Raw genomic sequence first — 20,432 nt, forward strand, 5'->3', positions numbered from 1 at the left:
ACACACTTCCTAGAGCTGGCTGTCCAGCCAAACTGAGCAATCGCGGGAGAAGGGCCTTGGATAGCGAGGTGACCAAGAACCCAATGGTCACTCTGACACAGCTCCAGAGTTCCTCTGTGGAGATAGGGGAACCTTTCAGAAGGACAACCATCTATGCAGCACTCCACCAACCAGGCCTTTAAGGTAGAGTGGCCAGACGGAAGCCAGTCCTAAGTAAAAGGCAAAAAAGTACCTAAATACTCTCAGACCAAGAGAAACAAGATTCTCTGGTCTAATGAAACCAAGATTGAACTATTTTGCCTGAATGCCAAGCGTCACGTCTGGAGGAAACCTGGCACCATCCCTACAGTGAAGCATGGTGGTGGCAGCATCATGCTGAGGGAATGTTTCTCAGCCACAGGGAGACTAGTCAGGATAGAGAGAAAGATGAACAGAGCAAAGTATAGAAAGATCCTTGATGACAAACTGCTCCAGAGCACTCAGGACCTCAGACTGGGGTGGTTCACCTTCCAACAGGACAACGGCTCTAAGCACACAGCAAAGACAACACAGGAGTGGCTTTGGGACAAGTCTCTAAATGTATGTGAGTGGCCCAGCCAGAGCCCGGACTTGAACCCGATCGAATATCTCTGGAGAGACCTGAAAATAGCTATGCAGCAACACTCCCCATCCAACATGACAGAGCTTGAGAGGATCTGCAGAGAAGAATGAGGGAAATTCTCCAAATACAGGTGTGCCCAACCTGTAGCATCATATCCAAGAAGACTCGAGGCTGTAGTCGCTGTCAAAGGTGCTTCAACAAAGTACTGAGTAAATATTTATATGAGTGAATGTTTATGTAAATGTAATATATATGTACAGTACCAGTCAAAAGTTTTGACACCTACACACCTATTCCAGGGTTTTTCATTATTTTCACTATTTTCTACATCGCAGAATAATAATGAAGACATCAACACTATGAATTAACACATATGGAATCATGTAGTAACCTAAAAAGTGTTAAACAAATTAAAATATATTTTATATTTGAGATTCTTCAAAGTAGCCTCCCTTTGCCTTTATGACAGCTTTGCACATTCTTGGCATTCTCTCAACCAGCTTCAGGAGGTAACCTGGAATGCATTTCAATTAACAGGTGTGCCTTGTTAAAAGTTAATTTGTGGAATTTCTTTCCTTCTTAATGTGTTTGATCCAATCAGTTGTGTTGTTACAAGGCAAAAAAAGAAATTAACATGTGTAAATATTTGTATGAACATAACAAGATTCAACAACTGAGACATAAACTGAACAAGTTCCACAAACATGTGACTAACAGAAATGGAATAATGTGTCCCTGAACAAAGGGGGGTCAAAATCAAAAGTAACAGTTAGTATCTGGTGTGGCCACCAGCTGCATTAAGTACTGCAGTGCATCTCCTCCTCATGGACTGCACCAGATTTGCCAGTTCTTGCTGTAAGATGTTTCCCCACTCTTCCACCAAGGCACCTGCAAGTTCCCGGACAATTCTGGGGGGAATGTCCCTAGCCCTCACCCTCCGGTCCAACAGGACCCAGACGTGCTCAATGGGATTGAGATCCGAGCTCTTCGCTGGCCATGGCAGAACACTGACATTCCTGTCTTGCAGGAAATCACGCACAGACCGAGCAGTATGACTGGGTGGCATTGTCATGCTTGAGGGTCATGTCAGGATGAGCCTGCAGGAAGGGTACCACATGAGGGAGGAGGATGTCTTCCCTGTAACACACAGCATTGAGATTGCCTGCAATGACAACAAGCTCAGTCCGATGATGCTGTCACACACCGCCTCAGACCATGACGGACCCTCCACCTCCAAATCGAGAGTACAGGCCTTAGTACAGGCCTCGGTGTAACACTCATTCCTTCGACAATATACGCGAATCCAACCATCACCCCTGGTGAGACAAAACCGCGACTCGTCAGTGAAGACCACTTTTTACCAGTCCTGTCTTGTCCAGCGACGGTGGGTTTGTGCCCATAGGCGGCATTGTTGTCAGTGATGTCTGGTGAGAACCTGCCTTAAAACAGGCCTACAAGCCCTCAGTCCAACCTCTCTCAGCCTTTTGCGGACAGTCTGAGCACTGATGGAGGGATTGTGTGTTCCTGGTGTAACTCGTTGTTGTTGCCATCCTGTACCTGTTCTGCAGGTGTGATGCTCGGATGTACCGATTTGCCTACTGTCTGTAAGCTATTAGTGTCTTAACGACCGTTCCACGGGTGCATGTTCATTCATTTTTCGTGGTTCATTGAACAAGCATGGGAAACAGTATTTCTTTGAAAGACAGGGTCCTGAAAAAGGGATAGTTCTTTTTTTACTGAGTTTACATTATTTTCTGAAAGTGAAATTGTATTTGTTGTAGCATTAGGACATCTACTGTTTAGAGGAAGTACTGCACCTTGAAGCAGCTATCTTCCATCCCTTGTTTTATTTATTTAACTAGGCAAGTCAAACAAATTTTTATTTACAATGGCAGCCTACTCCAACCAATTGTGCACCACCCTATGGGACTCCCAATAAAAGGCAGATGTGATGCAGCCTGGATTCAAACCAGGTACTGCAGTGACACCTCTTGTACTGCTATGCAGTGTCTTAGACCACTGCCCCACTCGAGAGCCCTTGCATCTCCCACAAAACAAAGAATTTGTCATATTGTCAGGTTGATCAATGAAAGGGACCAACCTATCTCCCTTTAGGGTCAAGGTTTTCAACAGTCTTGAAGGAATGTAACATTACCTTGGGATGGGCTTGGTGCTGAAGATGTGACTGTGCTTTCTGAGATGTTCTTTTTACTACCACTAGATAGCGCCATGGTCAAATATTTGATCCACACAGAAGTGAATTGATCCTGCATCAGATACAAATGTGTGTTCGTCTTCTGTTTTATCTGGTACAATATTATGTACAGCTGGGAGGTATTATATTTTACCAGCTCTTCTCACCCTTTGGCAGAGCATTCTGGCTGTTGACTGAACACATGCTTCCCGCTTGGCGGAGTTCTCACACTCAGACTTGTCTTGTGGGGTGTCTTGTTGCTTCACACTCCCAACCTCCTCCATCCCCTACCCAGATCTAGCTTTCCAGGACACAGCAGCCTGCTCATGGTCACTATCAGTCCACAGCCTTCCAGCTACTTCTTTCAAGAAATACTCCCATAGTGGGTGAGAAACGAGAAAGGAAAGAGATACACGTTATTTGTGTAGTGTCATTATCGATCATACAGCCACTGCTGTGTGTGTTAAGTCTGATAATAGTTACTAGGTGTCAAAAACAAAGTATACATTTTTATTCCATATTCCAGACCTGACTCTCCACAAATATTTTCCTAATTAACAAAACCATTAATAAAGCTTCAATGCTATAAGGTAAATACAATTAGTAAGTCATCAGAATGAGTTTACTTCGTCACCTGAATGTAATAGTTGGTAGCTGAAACAATGAAGTTTTGGTATACTGAGACTATAATCAGCCTTTCTGGTCTTTCGTCTGTTTGAAAGGTAGAGTTTAATTCCAGAACGCGGGTGCAACATAATAGTGTTGGGTGAGATCTCAATCTTGTGTCATAGGAAATGTTTCAGAGAGAGACATTGTTTTTTTGAGCACACTAAGTATGGTCAAGAGTATTTCAGCTCACACACACACAAACACACTCCTCTTGTGTGTTCACTGACAATTTTCCAGTTGCGTCAGGACCTCTTTGTGCAAGTTTCATAAGCAGTATCTGTCTTTTTGCAAAATCATGCCACCACAAAGATAACCATATAACAATGCTTTTAATTCAAAAGACACATCATCAAAACACAAATAAGACTTTTGGACAAACAAAGATTATTTTACTTAGACTCTCATTTCTTTGTTCTTCATTTTGTTTCTTCATTCTTTCAACCTCGTTTTGGTGGAGGTCTGGACCACTCTATGATGGTTGTGCCTGTTCGGTTATCTGGTTCTGTGTCATCTCTGTACAACGTATAGTAGGGACTCTGTAACACGTTGTTTTAAAGGGTCAAGGCCATGCAAGTACAAACACAGTAGGCTACGACTCATGATAATAAATGTTTTCACAGTAATAATAACCAAAGAGTTTCATGGAAACCTGCCTCCCCACTCTGTCAGATTATGGTTTGACATGTTTTTTCCCCCATTCCCAACCCTTTCAGGGTACACTAGTAAATGTACATCAGTGTTGCAGCAGTGTTTACTAATGATAATGGCAATGAGAAATACCCCAAACCTTACATTTACTCAAATTCTAGGGATCTTCTTCCATTTCTTGGCTGTAAGAAAGAAAAACAAAAGTTACTGATGTATGAAATCAAATAAACGTTGTAATTGAGTTAATGCCTGTTCCCTGAATGTGTGTATTCATACCCGATATAAGAAGTACCCTCTGCTCTGAATTCCCCCAGGTCCCTGGAGATTATCCTAAACAGAAAGCACAGAGGATATCAATGATCAGGTGATAGAAATTCAGGTATTGTCTTACTTGAGTAAGGCAGTATTTATTCAGCCGACAACCGCTTTAAAATGAAAAAAGTCAACATTTCAGTTGGCACAGAAAGAAGTGTGCTAGATATCCTTGTTTATCTGTCTAAGCTCCTTTTCCACTTATTTCATTCTTTCGTAGGCAAAACCATTAGAGCAGACGTCACCCCCATTGAGTCCCTGCCATAAACAGACACACACTAAGCTGAGCACTTTTCCACTCACAATTCTGATGTAGCTACTATGTGAATGTCAACCCCAGGTAGAATGAAGGATTAATTATGTTGAGTTAAAGCACAGCGATGTGGATGTTCACCTGTCAGATGCACTAATTTTAGACTGTAATTACCTGAATCATGGAAAAGAACAGCTAATGTAGACGAGTACAGAGAGTGACAATATGTGTGTAAAAAAGGTAGCCTCTATACGCACAATGAAACAGTCTCATAATAGGACAACACACTGGAAAAATGACAAATCCTGTATGCATTGGCTAAGTGAAAAGAGAATAGCCTCCAGATGCCCTAAATTGACTGCAAAGGGAACATCAAGAGTTATAGCTCTCCCAATTAAATAAAAGCAAAGGGTGCTCACAATATCTTTAATTTGACGATTAGTATCACACTATAACAAAACACTGCAAATTGTGGTGGCTTTGTTATATGCGAGTCTAAGAGATTACTGAGAGATTTCCTCTCCAAAGAAGTGACAGGTGCAGAGTAGATGTAAAACGGAACATGCAGAGTGTACATACGCGGAATACAAACTCCTCTCCTCTCTCTCGTCTGGTATGGAGTTGAGGAACTAGCTGCAGGAGAGGGTGCATCACAGGGGACTGACACATCCACAAAACATCCACATACAGACAGACATGAAGAAACATGAACAACTGCCCGGACAGAGACAGAGGGCTGGGGGCTGCAGAGAGGAGTCCATATATATACACACACACACACATCCTAACATCCCATCCACACAGACACAAGTATGAATGCATGCTCCAGTGGATGCACCCATGTGCACGATCACATCCGTGCGAGGGCAGGCGCCCACAGAATTTTTGAATTGACTCCCATTCCACTCATGAGTTGAAATTCTAATTGAATTGGCCACACCCTACAGGATGTAGAATTTGAGTTTGAGTGACAGAAAGTAGAAGTTAATTCAGTGCAATTCAAATAAATTCCAATCAGTCATAGAAAATGAGTTTCATTGAATCTGACTGGTCACACTTCCAGATAACAATAAATATCCATTTTCTCTGGAATGTTCATATACTCTTTTAACATTAGTGCTTAGAATAGCCAATTATAATTCCACCAAACATTTAATTTGTTTGGCTTCTTTTTGAATCCCTCAGGGTCAACGTGAGGGTTAAACTAATGCATTCTGGGAAATGTGGTATTTTCCCCATATTGAACAAAATGTAAGTGATTAATGAAATATAATGAATATATGAATATTCATAAACAGGTTGTTTTCCTTGATCGTTCTTTTAAGAGTTTGTCCTGAAATCAATCGTTTCAACAATATCTTTTATGCATGTATATAATGACATGTTTTATGTTCAATATGTATATTTGTATAGACTACCAGGTACTTTACCCTGCACCTTAGACTACTGCCATATGTACATAGTCATTGAACACTGGTCACTTGAATAATGTTTACATACTGTTTCTTCCACTTTATATGTATTGTATTCTAGTCATGGCTCATCATAGATAACTTATTTTGTAATTGTTTGCTAGGTATTATTGCACTGTTGGAGCTCGATTTGCAGATGTTTTCGCAGGTGCAATGAATTGCTTGAACCACAAGCGGTGAAACACAAGCATTTCACTGCACCAGCGATAACATCTGCAAATCTGTGTATGTGAACAATAAACTTTGATTTGACTATACCTAATATAGAATAGGCATTTGAATTTAATTTAATTCTATTTACTTTCATTCATATTCAAATTGCAATTTTGTATCCTGTTTACTACCTCAATTCAAATTGCAGAATTTAATTGGAATTTGATGCATTCTCAATTCAATTCGGAATTGGGCAACACTGACACACACACACACACACACACATACATACAGTTGAAGTCAGAAGTTTACATAAACCTTAGCCAAATACATTTAAACTCCGTTTTTCACAATTCCTGACATTTCATCCTAGTAAAGATTGCATGTCTTAGGTCAGTTAGGATCACCACTTTATTTTAAGAATGTGAAATGTCAGAATAATAGTAGAGAGAATGATTGATTTCAGCTTTTATTTCTTTCATCACATTCCCAGTGGGTCAGAAGTTTACATACACTCAATTAGTATTTGGTAGCATTGCCTTTAAATTGTTTAACTTGGGTCAAACACTTCGGGTAACCTTCCACAAGCTTCCCACAATAAGTTGGGGGAATTTTGGCCCATTCCTCCAGACAGAGCTGGTGTAACTGAGTCAGGTTTGTTGGCCTCCTTGCTCACACACACATTTAAAGTTTTGCCCACATATTTTCTATAGGATTGAGGGCAGGGCTTTGTGATGGCCACTCCAATACCTTGACTTTGTTGTCCTTAAGCCATTTTGCCACAACTTTGGAAGTTTGCTTGGGGTCATTGACCATTTGGAAGACCCATTTGCAACCAAGCTTTAACTTCCTGACTGATGTCTTGAGATGTTTCTTCAATATATCCACATAATTATCCACATTTTCTTTCCTCATGAAGCCATCTATTTTGTGAAGTGCACCAGTCCCTCCTGCAGCAAAGCACCCCCACAACATGATGCTGCCACCCCCGTGCTTCACGGTTGGGATGGTGTTCTTCAGCTTGCAAGCATCCCCTTTATCCTCTAAACATAACGATGGTCATTATGGCCAAACAGTTCTATTTTTGTTTCATCAGACCAGAGGACATTTCTCCAAAAAGTATGATCTTTGTCCCCATGTGCAGTTGCAAACTGTAGTCTGGCTTTTTTATGGAGGTTTTGTAGCAGTGGCTTCTTCCTTGCCTTTCAGGTTATGTCGATATAAGACTTGTTTTACTGTGGGTATAGATACTTTTGTACCTGTTTCCTCCAGCATCTTCACAAGGACATTTGCTGTTGTTCTGGGATTGATTAGGACTTTTCGCACCAAAGTACGTTCATCTCTAGGAGACAGAACATGTCTCCTTCCTGAGCGGTATGACGGCTGCCTTGGTCCAATGGTGTTTATACTTGCGTACTATTGTTTGTACAGATGAACATGATACCTTCAGGCGTTTGGAAATTGCTCCAAGGATGAACCAGACTTTTGGAGGTCTACATTTCTTTTTCTGAGGTCTTGGATGATTTCTTTTGATTTGCCCATGATGTCAAGCAAAGAGGAACTGAGTTTGAGGGTAGGCCTTGAAATAAATCCACAGGTACACCTCCAATTGACTCAAATGATGTCAATTAGCCTATCAGAAGCTTCTAAAGCCATGACATTTTCTGGAATTTTCCAAGTTGTTTAAAGGCACAGTCAACTTAGTGTATGTAAACTTCTGACCCACTGGAATTGTGACACAGTGATTTATAAGTGAAATAATCTGTCTGTAAACAATTTTTGGAAAATTACTTAAATTCATTATTAAGTAGATGTCATAACCGACTTGCCAAAACTATAGTTTGTTAACAAGAAATTTGTGGAGTGGTTGAAAAACAAGTTTTAAAGACTCCAACCTAAGTGTATGTAAACTTCCAACTTCAACTGTACGTACACACACAGTCCTCAGTACAACCCTGTGTTCATTTGCAGACTCTGAGACTCTGCATGTTTAGATCGACACATCACATATTGAAAGCACGCTCTCCACATGCAGGCCATGCCAGGACATTGAAGTGCTATACCTTCTCTACTAATGTAATGTACCAGCGTCATGCCTAGGTAACATTGGACAACATTTGGTGTGGGATGTCATTATGACGGAATTGAAGTGATGTCAGATAACCGATTACAATCAGTTAAATACACATTTTCATGGCGTAATCACAATGTCTAGGAAAGACATCATATTTTGATTGTTATCTGGTTGACAAGTTTTACATTTTGTCAACTCAACTTGATTTTACTGTGCTAACATCCTCTGAGGATGAACTTTGCAAAGCCAATCTCTGCCCTGTGACTGTAAACAGAGCTATATCCTAAATGAATTAATGAAGCCATCACAGGAAATAGAGGATGTCATTTCGGTGCCATTAGAATGACTTGGAGACTTGAGATGAAAATGGTTGGCACTTAAAAATACAGCCTTCCATGAATTATTCAGACAGGGCAGAAAATTACTCCCTTCATTGTACTTTCTGTTTATCTAATTTACACTAATGATGTTCCCCCATGTCAGTTATTCTGATGACAGCGGAAGTGAGGGTGAAATGAGTAATTCCAATTCTCATGCAAACAAGACAGGATACACTAATGTGTAAACAGGTGTGTCACGCACCCCAAAAATGTGAGGGGGCACAAAGTATGTCAGAATAGCTAGTGGTGGTCTGTAGGGGGGCTAGGCCCCCCGTCCGTAAATGAGAGAATTTAGCATTTTTCAAACACCTTTTTCCTGCATAATCCTTATGCTTAATTCTATATCATTAAAAAAAATGCATATCTAAGCATTCCTCTTCAGCTGTCCGTATCCTCCTGGCTGGGGGGATTTTTTAAAAAGAAACTAAGGGCTCTATTTTAACAAACCTAACACAATGGTAAATCTAAGCGCATGCGGTAGTGCTATACGTTCAGGGGTGTGTCAGAAATATTTGTGCCATTTTCACTATCACAATATTCGGCACACTTGCTTGCGTTTGCGCGAAAGGGCTGGGTTTTGATGAATAAACAAGTTGTGGGTGTGTGTCGAGGCTTGGCCCCTCACTGGCCAATCAGAACGTGCGCCATGGCGAAATATGTGGTTGCTTCAAGCTGTGTATTTACGTTTTTTTATGTATTGCCTTGGTATCAACTCCAATGTTAGTCTGTTATAGTTTGTTAAATAGCTTAAGGAAGCCAAATAACAAAATGTAGACCTATCTTTGCTAACTGCTAACCTGAACCCATTTGTAGTCCACATTGCTCTAAGTAATTACATGGCTTCAATAGCATTCACACTGATATTAGGGGCCAGACCTACTGTAAATTGCATTATGGCTGAGCATGGACATGCCAAACATTATCAATAAGCAAGATTAAAATATTTATTGATAAGGCCTAAAAAGAGAATGAATAAGTCTAATCAAATTCTAAACAAAACAATTTGTTTTAAATAGGCTGTTACACTTAAAAGGCACCATCATTTCTCCCCGTGGGCATATAATATTAAAACAACGCAGACTATGCAGGGTTTTATGCGCCTCCAAACTTTTCACAGTTGCTGGACTTTGATCCAATATAAATAGAAAGGGAGGATGTCCACTCACCGTTATACTGCTCCCAAATAGTCCTATGTTTTATGAACATAATCAGAACCATTTTAAAGATCAGGTAGCGTTCACACACCTCCAGAAGTTACATTGCAAGCGTGACACGGACTTTGTCACCATAAAACCGAGACGTTGAATCATTCTAATAAGTTGTGGTAATAAAATTGAAAGAAAAACAATCTGTTTTTTTTAAACAACAAATAAATGTTGTTAAAATCACCAGGATAAAAAAAAGGTCTGCGTTATAGTAGGTTTTGAACATATGAAACGGAAAACAAGCCATTTTTACAGACCAGATAACTTCTAAATATGAGGTTCACCATGGGCATGGACACGTAGCCTACATCATGGAGGGGGTTTTACGCATGTCCAAAACCGGACCTGCATGGCTAAAATAATGTGTGCCTGCCTACAATGCATAGATAAAGATAATAATAGATAATAATAGATAATAATAGATAATATTTTAATAAAGTTTTGGTGATTAAGATTTATTTCCAAGCGGTCTCAGGAGCCAACCCCTTTATTGACAGTCTTGACTACTTCATAATTGCATTGGGCAAACAAAAAAAGCCTTAATTGAGAGGGGAGGCTATGCTTGGTTTTTAATCAAATAAAACAAAATGGGAGAAAAAAAATCTGTTTCTAAATACAAAGTATAGAGGCATCAAAAGCACATTAGGCTACTGTTGTTCCATGCACATATGGGTAGTGTGAGTCACGGCTGTATAGGCTGTGTTTCCACTGTCAAAATAATGCCATTACCCGCTAAACCAGCTTTTGGATGGCCTTAAATATCCCTATCAGCGCTGCCTGAAATGACCACTTTGGATCATATTTTTAAGGAACTGGGTTTCTATGGCCAAGCAGCAGCACATAAGCCTAAGATCACCATGCGCAATGCCAAATGTCAGCTGGAGTGGTGTAAAGCTTGCCACCATTGGACTCCGGAGCAGTAGAAATGCATTTTTTTAAATGATCAATCACGCGTAACCATCTAGCAGTCTGATGGACGAATCTGGGTTTGGCGGATGCCAGGAGAACGCTACCTGCTGGAATGCATAGTGCCAAGTGTAAAGTTTGGTGGAGGAGGAATAATAATCTGGGGCTGTTTTGCATGGTTCGGACTAGGCCCCTTAGTTCCAGTGAAGGGAAATCTTAACGCTACAACATACAATTACATTCTGGATGATTCTGGGCTTCCAACTTTGTGGCAACAGTATAGGGAAGGCCCTGTCCTGTTTCAGCATGACAATGCCCATGTGTACAAAGCGAGATCCATACAGAAATGGTTTGTCGAGATCGGTATGGAAGAACCTGACTGGCCTGCACAGGGTCCTGACCTCAATCCCATCAAATACCTTTGGGATGAATTGGAACACCGACTGCTAGCCAGGCCTAATCGCCCAACATCAGTGCCCGACCTCACTAATGCTCGTGGCTGAATGGAAGCAAGTCCCTGGGGCAATGTTCCAACATCTAGTGGAAAAAACTCCCAGAAAAGTGGAAGCAGCCAAGGGGGAACCAACTCCATATTAAGGACCATGATTTTGGAATGAGATGTTCGACGAGCAGGTGGCCACATACTTTTGGTGATGTAGTGTATCTGGGATAAAACCAACTTCATACATTTGCCAGGTGACTAGTAGTATTACAGAGAAACAACAAAAAAACTGGACAAATCTGACCCCTATGGGCATGACGCCTCTGTGTGGACACATGCGACACCTAAAATAGTTTAAGAAAGTGTACATCTTGCATGCAGAGCAAGAGACAAGGGGAAGGGAAGCACTGGCAGGTGGAGCAGTGTTTTCTTTCAACCTTTTTCATACCAGGGATGGGAAAACTATGGTATTTCTTATACCAGAAACCTATGCGCCTGTCTCTTTGGAGGACAACTCTTGAGAAGTTAGCAAGCTGGGCAGCTATAGAGTGTACGTTTGTGTGAGCTGGCATGCATTTTGAGAACGTGAGAGCTGTGGTAATGTGATATGCAGCAAAGTGTCTGCAATTCATAACTCTAAAGATTTGGTTTACTCCGGAAATAAAAACTAAGCTAAAACCTAACACTTTTTCAAGATAAAAATTCACGTTACGGAATAAAAAAGGTAATGCAATACTAAAAACAGAGTACAAGTAACAGATAATAAAACGAAAATGCAATGTGCCTTCGTGTCAAGCCGCAAAGCAGTGCACAGTGAAATTGAGCTTTAACCCAACTTACCGCCTCCTCTGTTAAGCCAGCACCCTGTTGCTTAACATAATTAAATAAAAACTGTATATGCAAGCAAACACATACACGCACAAATAAAAATGGTCAAAAGGTTGGATGTTGATTGCATTGATTAGTTACCCTTAGTGAACACTTTTCAATAGACGGATGAAACAGATGCCGCACTTACCCTTTTACTAGGATTGTCCCATCCTTTCTGCAATGACAATGAAATAAAACTACATTTACTCGAGAATGATTAAACACTGCAAATCTGAATAACCATGCAACTGTGTTGTGCTCGCACAGTAGGATAAACCACAATGTGTGTATTTATATTTGTGATATCATTTTTGTCTGAGCTACTATGCTGGAACATGAATGGTGGAATACCTTAGACTTCTGTACAAGCATCAACACACAGAGTTCTCCTAAAACATTGGGTATCTAGGGTAGCAACCAGAGAGCAGGGGGAAAGAGGTGAGCGCAATAGTCTGATACGGTTTTAACAGCATTTTCATTTCAAGCCTATTATTGACTATTTTAAATTTCATCATAATTGGAATTGATCCTGAACTTGAAAATATGAGAGAGGTTCAGAGAAAGAAAACATTGAACATTCATCCATCCTCTTCCGTGCTTTCATATGAACATTTCATTATTCTAGTCTTACTCACCCGAAATGGCAGGTCTGCAGAAAGGTAGGATGAGCACACATCTTCTAGCTATGGGAGACAAGACGAGTGTTGTTATGAGAGAGGGAGTGAATAGTAAACATGTCTCTGCATAGCAAAGGAGAGGAACAGCTCAGTCTTAGTATGGGAAAATGGAGAGAGAGAGAGAGAGAGAACAGAGAGAGAACAGAGAGACACTGTAGTTCTGTGGCCTACCTGGTTGAGAAGCTGGTACTGGTCTAGTGTTGCTCTCTGCTGTTGTATTGGAGAACCTTCCATTGAAACACAGGCAGACACGAGTATCATTACATCATCACATTGATGCGGTATCACTAAGCTAATAGGAGTGTGTATATCGTGATTAAAAACCATAACAATCCATTTTGAGTGGATCATAGTCATAAACTAATGCATTTTGACAATATGACAGGAGGATGGGAACTTGGAGAGTGTATTGAAGCTTTTCTGTGTTATCCTGAGGTCATATTTATTCATATTCAAAAACTCATAGTGACCAACTATGAACCAACAGCCCTGTATCCCAAAAGTGTACTGACATCCAACAACGGTCTTTCTTTAAACCACTATTTTCCCTTATAGATCCCTCTTTCCCTCTTCTGTCCTTCTTTTTGTCTGAATTGTCCTAACAGCACACAGCAATAGCTCTGTTCTCTTCCTGTCGCCATCGCGGTTTAAATGTCTCTAAACACCTGTGCCAATTATCACATAAGAGCATCAAAGCCACGTTCAATCGCTCAATGTCACCGCAAATAACCCTTAACAAATACAATTTATCATGTCACTGAAGAGTGATTGACACGATTGCCATTCTGAATCTATTTATGTCTCAATCATTTGTGATATTATTGCTGTTTGGGGTCGAATCCAAGCCAATGTTTAGAGCCATTACAATGGGGGGGCTTTATTGCTTTTTTTGTAGGACATTCAAGCTGTCTGTCACAGAACAAAGAAAGGAGTGGGAGAGGGAGAAGAGGACCATGCATGAAGTAAATAATAGAGAGAAATTGCCAGTGCAGTAAATACACTAACATCATAATTTTACCAAAACAAATGTCTAGCTGCAACAATGTCACAATAGATGCTATTCCCAGAAAGGTTTGACAGTACTAATGGGTCAATTTGAAACTAATGATCAGGCTCATCCACAACAAGTTCCAATAGTGCGTCCCATTAGGGTTCAACATACAGTGGAATTAACTGATTGTGGAGTAGGTCATTCCCTTTCCAACTTTTGTCGTTTATGTATGTTACATGGCTATGGGGGAGTCATAAAAGTGTAGCCTAATTTCATACTCAAAAATAGGGCTGGATTTCCCAAAATCATCATAGCACTAAAATCATATTTCTTCCAGTTAGTTTCAATAGAATTAAGATTAGCTTTATTGCTACTGTACCTACTGTACGATGCTTTTAGGAAACCCAGCCCAGGGCTGTTCAATTCCAGTACTGGAGGGCCGAAACACTGTTTTTGTTTCTATCTGGTAGTTATTAAAGACCAGGTGAGTTGCAGCCCTAGAACAACAGGTTGCAAAGCCGCAGTACTGGTGGTGGGAGTTTATAGGCTTACACCAGTGCTCTATGCAACCCCGTTTATAATCAATTCATTTCCAGTCAGCGAAAATCCCTCAAACGAAAATACAGTCTTGGATAATAGATTATATAGGCTAAATGAAAAACATCGTTGTAACGAAAGTTCGCCCTCCGATGAAATCTAGCGCTCTTATTGTAGCAACGACCTGGGAGACACCAGGCCCTCTTCAGAACAAAGTACATTTACCAGATGAAAGTGCTGAAACTGTTGATGACATGGCAAACGTTTAATTAAATGCAACAGGCAACAATCGACGTTAATTTACCAATAATTATCATGACAATCTGCAGTTAAGATAGACTTGAGTAAATGTCAAGTTTTTAAATATTTATCCAACCTTCTCTCCTTTGGGCAGGTTCCCAATAATGTGTAATTACGCACAATACTATAATGATTGGCATGTGAAATAACCTTGAGTTTAAATATTGATATGGGTCTATTCATATTGTAAGGGATTGAAATACAACTACCTTTAGTCTACAGTTTTTTTTCTTCCAGGAATTGTACACATTAAAGCTAACAAAGTGAGATGATTGATGAACCTAATTTTATTTTGTAGTCTAATTATTTTAAGCATTTATATTGTTGTTGTTGAGCTTGTTGATTAGGCCTATTAGCAATTTATGTTGCCCAAATTCAATGGTTTGAAAAAACCTTTGATTACAACTTTACATGTTTCATAACCTATTAAATTAGGCTACAGCAAACCCGCAAACATTTTCCATTGCTTTAAAAAGTTTTTCGTTTTAAGACCTTGACTTGGACCTTTAGCAATGCACAAGAACCAAAGCATGCTCAAAATATATTATAAAACTTACTTTTGCAGATGGGGATCGCTGAGATGAGGAGAACAAGGAGGATGAGGCTCGCGCTGCTGAGCGGGTTCATTGCGCTGGTGGTGAGGCTGCTCATGTAGCTCGCGCTGCCGCTCTGAGATACTCTGGTTTGGCACTGAGAGGTCTTCATAATTACTTCTCTCTGGTTGCTATTGGCTTGTATTCGTGTTTATCTGTGATAAATACTATTCCACCGGAACAATTTTAAAACACGAGGTCACACCCTCTCTACATCAATGACACTACACTGCGTCATTAATTCCACATCACATGCATGCATAGGCTACACAAGGCTGTGGCCTATCTAATTGATGATTGAGGTTATGAGGAAACGTGATGCTATACATCAATAATATTCTTCCTGAACAAATACAGGAATGAGATGACAGCATATGTTTGACAAAATGTGCCTATATCCAGGCCTTTAAAACACCAAGCCATCAACATAATGAAATAGATACTGTAGCCTAATGAACTTACAGTTGAAGTCAGAAGTTTACAGACACCTTAGCCAAATACATCTAAACTCAGTTTTTCACAATTCCTGACATTTAATCTTAATGAAAATTCCCTGTCTTAGGTCAGTCAGGATCACCACTTTATTTTAAGAATGTGAAATGTCAGAATAATAGTAGAAAGCTTTTATCTCTTTCATCACATTCCTAGTGGGTCAGAAGTTTCCATACAGTCAATTAGTAGCCTTCCACAAGCTTCCCACAATAAGTTGGGTGAATTCTGGCTCGTTCCTCCTGACAGAGCTGGTGTAACTGAGTCAGGTTTGTAGGCCTCCTTGCTCACACACGCTTTGTGATGACCACTTCAATATCTTGACTTTGTTGTCCTTAAGCCATTTTGCCACAACTTTGGAAGTATGCTTGGGTCATTGTCCATTTGGAAGATTAATTTGCAACCAAGCTGTAACTTCCTGACTGATGTCTTGAGATGTTGCTTCAATATATCCACATAATGAGCTCCTACCTCATGATGCCATCTATTTTGTGAAGTACACCAGTTCCTCCTGCAGCAAAGCACCCCCACAACATGATGCTGCCACCCCTGTGCATCACGGTTAGAATGGTGTTCTTCTGCTTGCAAGCCTCCCCCTTTTTCCTCCAAACATAACGATGGTCATTATGGCCAACCAGTTCTATTTTTGTTTCATCAGATCAGAGGACATTTCTCCCCAAAAATATGAGCTTTGTCCCCATGTGCAGTTGCAAACCGTAGTCTGGCTTTTTATGGTGGTTTTGGAGCAGTGGCTTCTTCCTTGCTGAGCGGCCTTTCAGGTTATGTCGATATAGGACTCGTTTTACTGTGGATATAGATACTTTTGTACCTGTTTCCTACAGCATCTTCACAAGGTCCTTTGCTGTTGTTCTGGGATTGATTTGCACTTTTCGCACCAAAGTACGTTCATCTCTAGGAGACAGAATGCATCTCCTTCCTGAGCGGTATTTTTTTTCAATTATGTTTTATTTCACCTTTATTTAACCAGGTAGGCTAGTTGAGAACAAGTTCTCATTTACAACTGTGACCTGGCCAGGATAAAGCAAAGCATTGTGACACAAACAACACAGAGTTACACATGGAGTAAACAGTAAACAAGCCAATAACACAATAAACAAGTCAATGACACAGTAGAAAAAAGAAAAAAAAAGTCTATATACAGTGTGTGCAAAAGGCATGCGGAGGTAGGCAATAAATAGGCCATAGGAGCGAATAATTACAATTTAGCAGATTAACACTGGAGTGGTAAATGAGCAGATGATAATGTTCAAGTAGAGATACTGGTGTGCAAAAGAGCAGAAAAGTAAATAAAATAAAAACAGTATGGCGATGAGGTAGGTAGATTGGGTGGACTATTTACAGATGGACTAGTACAGCTGCAGCGATCGGAAAGCTGCTCAGATAGCTGATGTTTAAAGTTGGTGAGGGACATAAAAGTCTCCAACTTCAGTGATTTTTCCAATTCGTTCCAGTCACTGGCAGCAGAGAACTGGAAGGAAAGGTGGCCAAAGGAGGTGCTGACTTTGGGGATGATCAGTGAGATATACCTGCTGGAATGTGTGCTAAGGGTGGGTGTTATCGTGACCAGTGAACTGAGATAAGGTGGACCTTTTCTTAGCATACACTTATAGATGACCTGGAGCCAGTGGGTCTGGCGAAGAATATGTAGCGAGGGCCAGCCGACTAGAGCATACAGGTCGCAGTGGTGGGTGGTGTCATGACTGTCCTGATCAGGTCAGGTTACAGGAGACCACAACCCTACAGATTATATCTCAACCTCAACAGAGGAGGAGAGATCTAGGGGTCTGAAGATGTGGGGTTTTATGACCCCTCACGCCCCTGGTAAATCTTAGGCCACACAACATTCCTGTGTCCTCTCAATATGGAGAACCAACCTCAGAACATTGAACATGCAATAAAGGGACTTTGGAACAATGGTTTCCGTCAGCCACAATGGTGGTCATGACGATAGATGGAATATAAAAATATATGTCATTTTTGTTTTGTTATTAAAGGTTAATAGATGGCGTTGTTTCGAAAACATTGTAACGTGAAGAGTTTTCCTAGTATATGTACGTTGTGTGGAAAATGTCCAAATCAAAGGGAATGTTTTGGTAAAGATGAAATGTGAAGTTAGTTGTCTAAAATTTGAGTTAAAATCTAGACCTTGCCCATAACTTGGTACGCCCAGAGAATTTCCCGAAAGGCGGTTATGCCCACTTCTGACACGAGGGTATAAAACCTGTGAGTAAAGAATTTACAGATTACACTACGTGACCCAAGCTGCAGCCGAGGTCTAAAAAGTAAACAAACCCCAAAACACAACACAAGTTTGAAGACAAAGAAATATTTTCCTACCCAAGCTACGGCTGAGTAGCTGTGTCTAAGCGGGTGAATTCAAGTCGAACCACCTAGCCTCCACCTCCCATCGAATCGTGGTATCTACACTGTTTCATTCCTACACTGTGAGCTCTGAGCTACAGAGCTGCCTGTCCTCAGAAGAACCCTTCCAGAACAAGGGCGAGGGAACAGACTCCTAAGCCAAAAGGACACTGACATCGTGAGGATGACCAGAGAGGTGCTCCGGAGAAGTGCGTCATTGAGAGCCTGGACGGTCCACGCGGAGAATCCACAGAGACCTTCCCCACGTAATTACATCATTGTATTCTGACCCATAAGAGCGGCAGTTTGGGGCAAGGCTAGGGTTAGAATAAGCATAGCTGACAAATTCACCCAAATGTATATTTCTCTCGTGTACTTTCTCTTTTTCTCTCTCTTTTAAATCCCCATTTTGGGTAACACGCGCCATAGTGTGTTGGCCCGTTATACTAAGTTCTAATCAATAGCCTAGAATGTGTTTTTGTGTATGTGTATCTTTTATCATCATGTTTGCTTTCTAGTAAATAAATACTCAACTAAGATTGGTGTGGTACGAACTCATTGGTGAGACCCGGGTCCGTGCAGATTCCCGGATTATGCGACGTTCAGAAGGAGATTGTAGAGGTAACTGATTAATTAGCGGCTGTTGTAAAATCAATATTCTGATATTCTTTGAGTTCATTTGGGAAATTTAAACTCAATAAAAACGTATTTTCCCATGGTGCCCCAGGTTAATGAGTTAATAATTGCTTGATTCAGTTAATCACGCAATTAGAAATGTTTAATCATTCGATGAGCAACAGTCGTCACATTAACTAATACAAACGTCACGACAGTGGTATAAGGTGATTTGGTAACAAAATGGATGGCACTGTGATAGACTGCATCCAGTTTGCTGAGTAGAGTATTGGAAGCAATTTTGTAGATGACGTCGCCAAAGTCGAGGATCGGTAGGATAGTCAGTTTTACTAGGGTAAGTTTGGCGGCGTGAGTGAAGGAGGCTTTGTTGAGAAATAGAAAGCAGATTCTAGATTTGATTTTGGATTGGAGATGTTTAATATGAGTCTGGAAGGAGAGTTTACAGTCTAACCAGACATCTAGGTATTTATAGTTGTCCACACATTCTAGGTCGGAACCGTCCAGGATGGTGATGCTAGTCGGGTGGTTGGGTGCGGGCAGTGAACGGTTGAAAAGCATGCATTTGGTTTTACTAGCGTTTGGTAATAAAGGTTGCAACAATGGCGGCGGTTAGTTTTAGAAAGAGAGGGTCCAGATTGTCTAGCCCAGCTGATTTGTATGGGTCCAGGTTTTGCAGCTTTCAGAACATCTATCTGGATGTGGGTGAAGGAGAAGCTGGGGAGGCTTGGGCGAGTAGCTGCAGGGGGGCTTTTGGCCGGGGTTGGAGTAGCCAGGAGGAAGGCATGGCCAGCCGTTGAGAAATGCCTATTGAAATGTTTGATTATCATGGATTTATCGGTGGTGACCGTGTTACCTAGCCTCAGTGCAGTGGGCAGCTGGGAGGAGGTGCTCTTGTTCTCCATGGACTTTACAGTGTCCCAAAACTTTTTGGAGTTAGAGCTACAGGATGCAAATTTCTGCTTGAAAAAGCTAGCCTTTGCTTTCCTGACTGACTGCGTGTATTGAACATTTGCATATTGCGGGGACTATTCGATACTATTGCAGTCCGCCACAGGATGTTTTTGTGCTGGTCAAGGGCAGTCAGGTCTGGAGTGAACAAAGGGCTATATATGTTCTTAGTTCTGCATTATTTGAACGGGGCATGCTTATCTAAGATGGTGAGGAAATTACTTTTAAAGAATGACCAGGCATCCTCGACTGACGGGATGAGGTCAATATCCTTGCAGGATACCCGGGCCAGGTCGATTAGAAAGGCCTACTAGCAGAAGTGTTTTAGGGAGTGTTTGACAGTGATGAGGGGTGGTCGTTTGACCGCGGACCCATAGCGGATACAGGCAATGAGGCAGTGATCGCTGAGATCCTGATTGAAAACAGCGGAGGTGTATTTGGAGGGCAAGTTGGTCAGGATAATGTCTATGAGGGTGCCCATGTTTACAGATTTAGGGTTGTACCTGGTGGGTACCTTGATGATTTGTGTGAGATTGAGGGCATCTAGCTTAGATTGTTGGACTGCCGGGGTGTTAATAAGCATATCCCAGTTTAGGTCACCTAACAGAACAAACTCTGAAGCTAGATGGGGGGGCGATCAATTCACAAATGGTGTCCAGGGCACAGTTGGGAGTGGAGGGGGGTCAATAGCAGGGGGCAA

The 20,432-nt window shown here is 41.1% G+C and overlaps 1 protein-coding gene across 3 annotated transcripts; it reads right to left on the bottom strand.

Moving 5' to 3' along the window:
• Nucleotides 1-3,774: 3,774 nt before the first annotated feature.
• Nucleotides 3,775-15,500, bottom strand: nmu (neuromedin U). Of its 3 annotated transcripts, none has more exons than XM_042328617.1 (9): nt 15,242-15,500; nt 13,028-13,083; nt 12,815-12,862; nt 12,531-12,584; nt 12,328-12,354; nt 5,257-5,310; nt 4,389-4,442; nt 4,257-4,294; nt 3,775-4,000 (listed from the first exon to the last, which is right to left on the bottom strand). In XM_042328617.1, the coding sequence occupies exons 1-8, from the start codon at nt 15,387-15,389 to the stop codon at nt 4,259-4,261; spliced, it is 477 nt and encodes a 158-aa protein (XP_042184551.1). In that variant the 5' UTR covers nt 15,390-15,500; the 3' UTR covers nt 3,775-4,000; nt 4,257-4,258. The 3 variants fall into 3 exon arrangements, with proteins under 3 accessions (XP_042184551.1, XP_024260619.1, XP_024261275.1); XM_024404851.2 differs by having other exon boundaries at nt 5,257-5,337; XM_024405507.2 differs by lacking the exon at nt 5,257-5,310 and having other exon boundaries at nt 15,242-15,495.
• Nucleotides 15,501-20,432: the final 4,932 nt, after the last annotated feature.

This window comes from Oncorhynchus tshawytscha, linkage group LG01, assembly GCF_018296145.1.
Source record: "Oncorhynchus tshawytscha isolate Ot180627B linkage group LG01, Otsh_v2.0, whole genome shotgun sequence".
In the NCBI taxonomy this organism is placed as follows: Eukaryota; Metazoa; Chordata; class Actinopteri; order Salmoniformes; family Salmonidae; genus Oncorhynchus; species Oncorhynchus tshawytscha.

Excerpts from the sequence above, each read along its gene's own strand:
- nmu (XM_024404851.2), bottom strand. The coding sequence starts at position 15,389 with ATGAAGACCTCTCAGTGCCAAACCAGAGTATCTCAGAGCGGCAGCGCG. Across the intron at positions 12,585-12,814 it reads CTGCAGACCTGCCATTTCGG|ATACCCAATGTTTTAGGAGA; the intron begins GTGAGTAAGACT and ends TTGCTACCCTAG. Across the intron at positions 12,355-12,530 it reads TGCTTGTACAGAAGTCTAAG|AAAGGATGGGACAATCCTAG; the intron begins GTATTCCACCAT and ends TTGTCATTGCAG.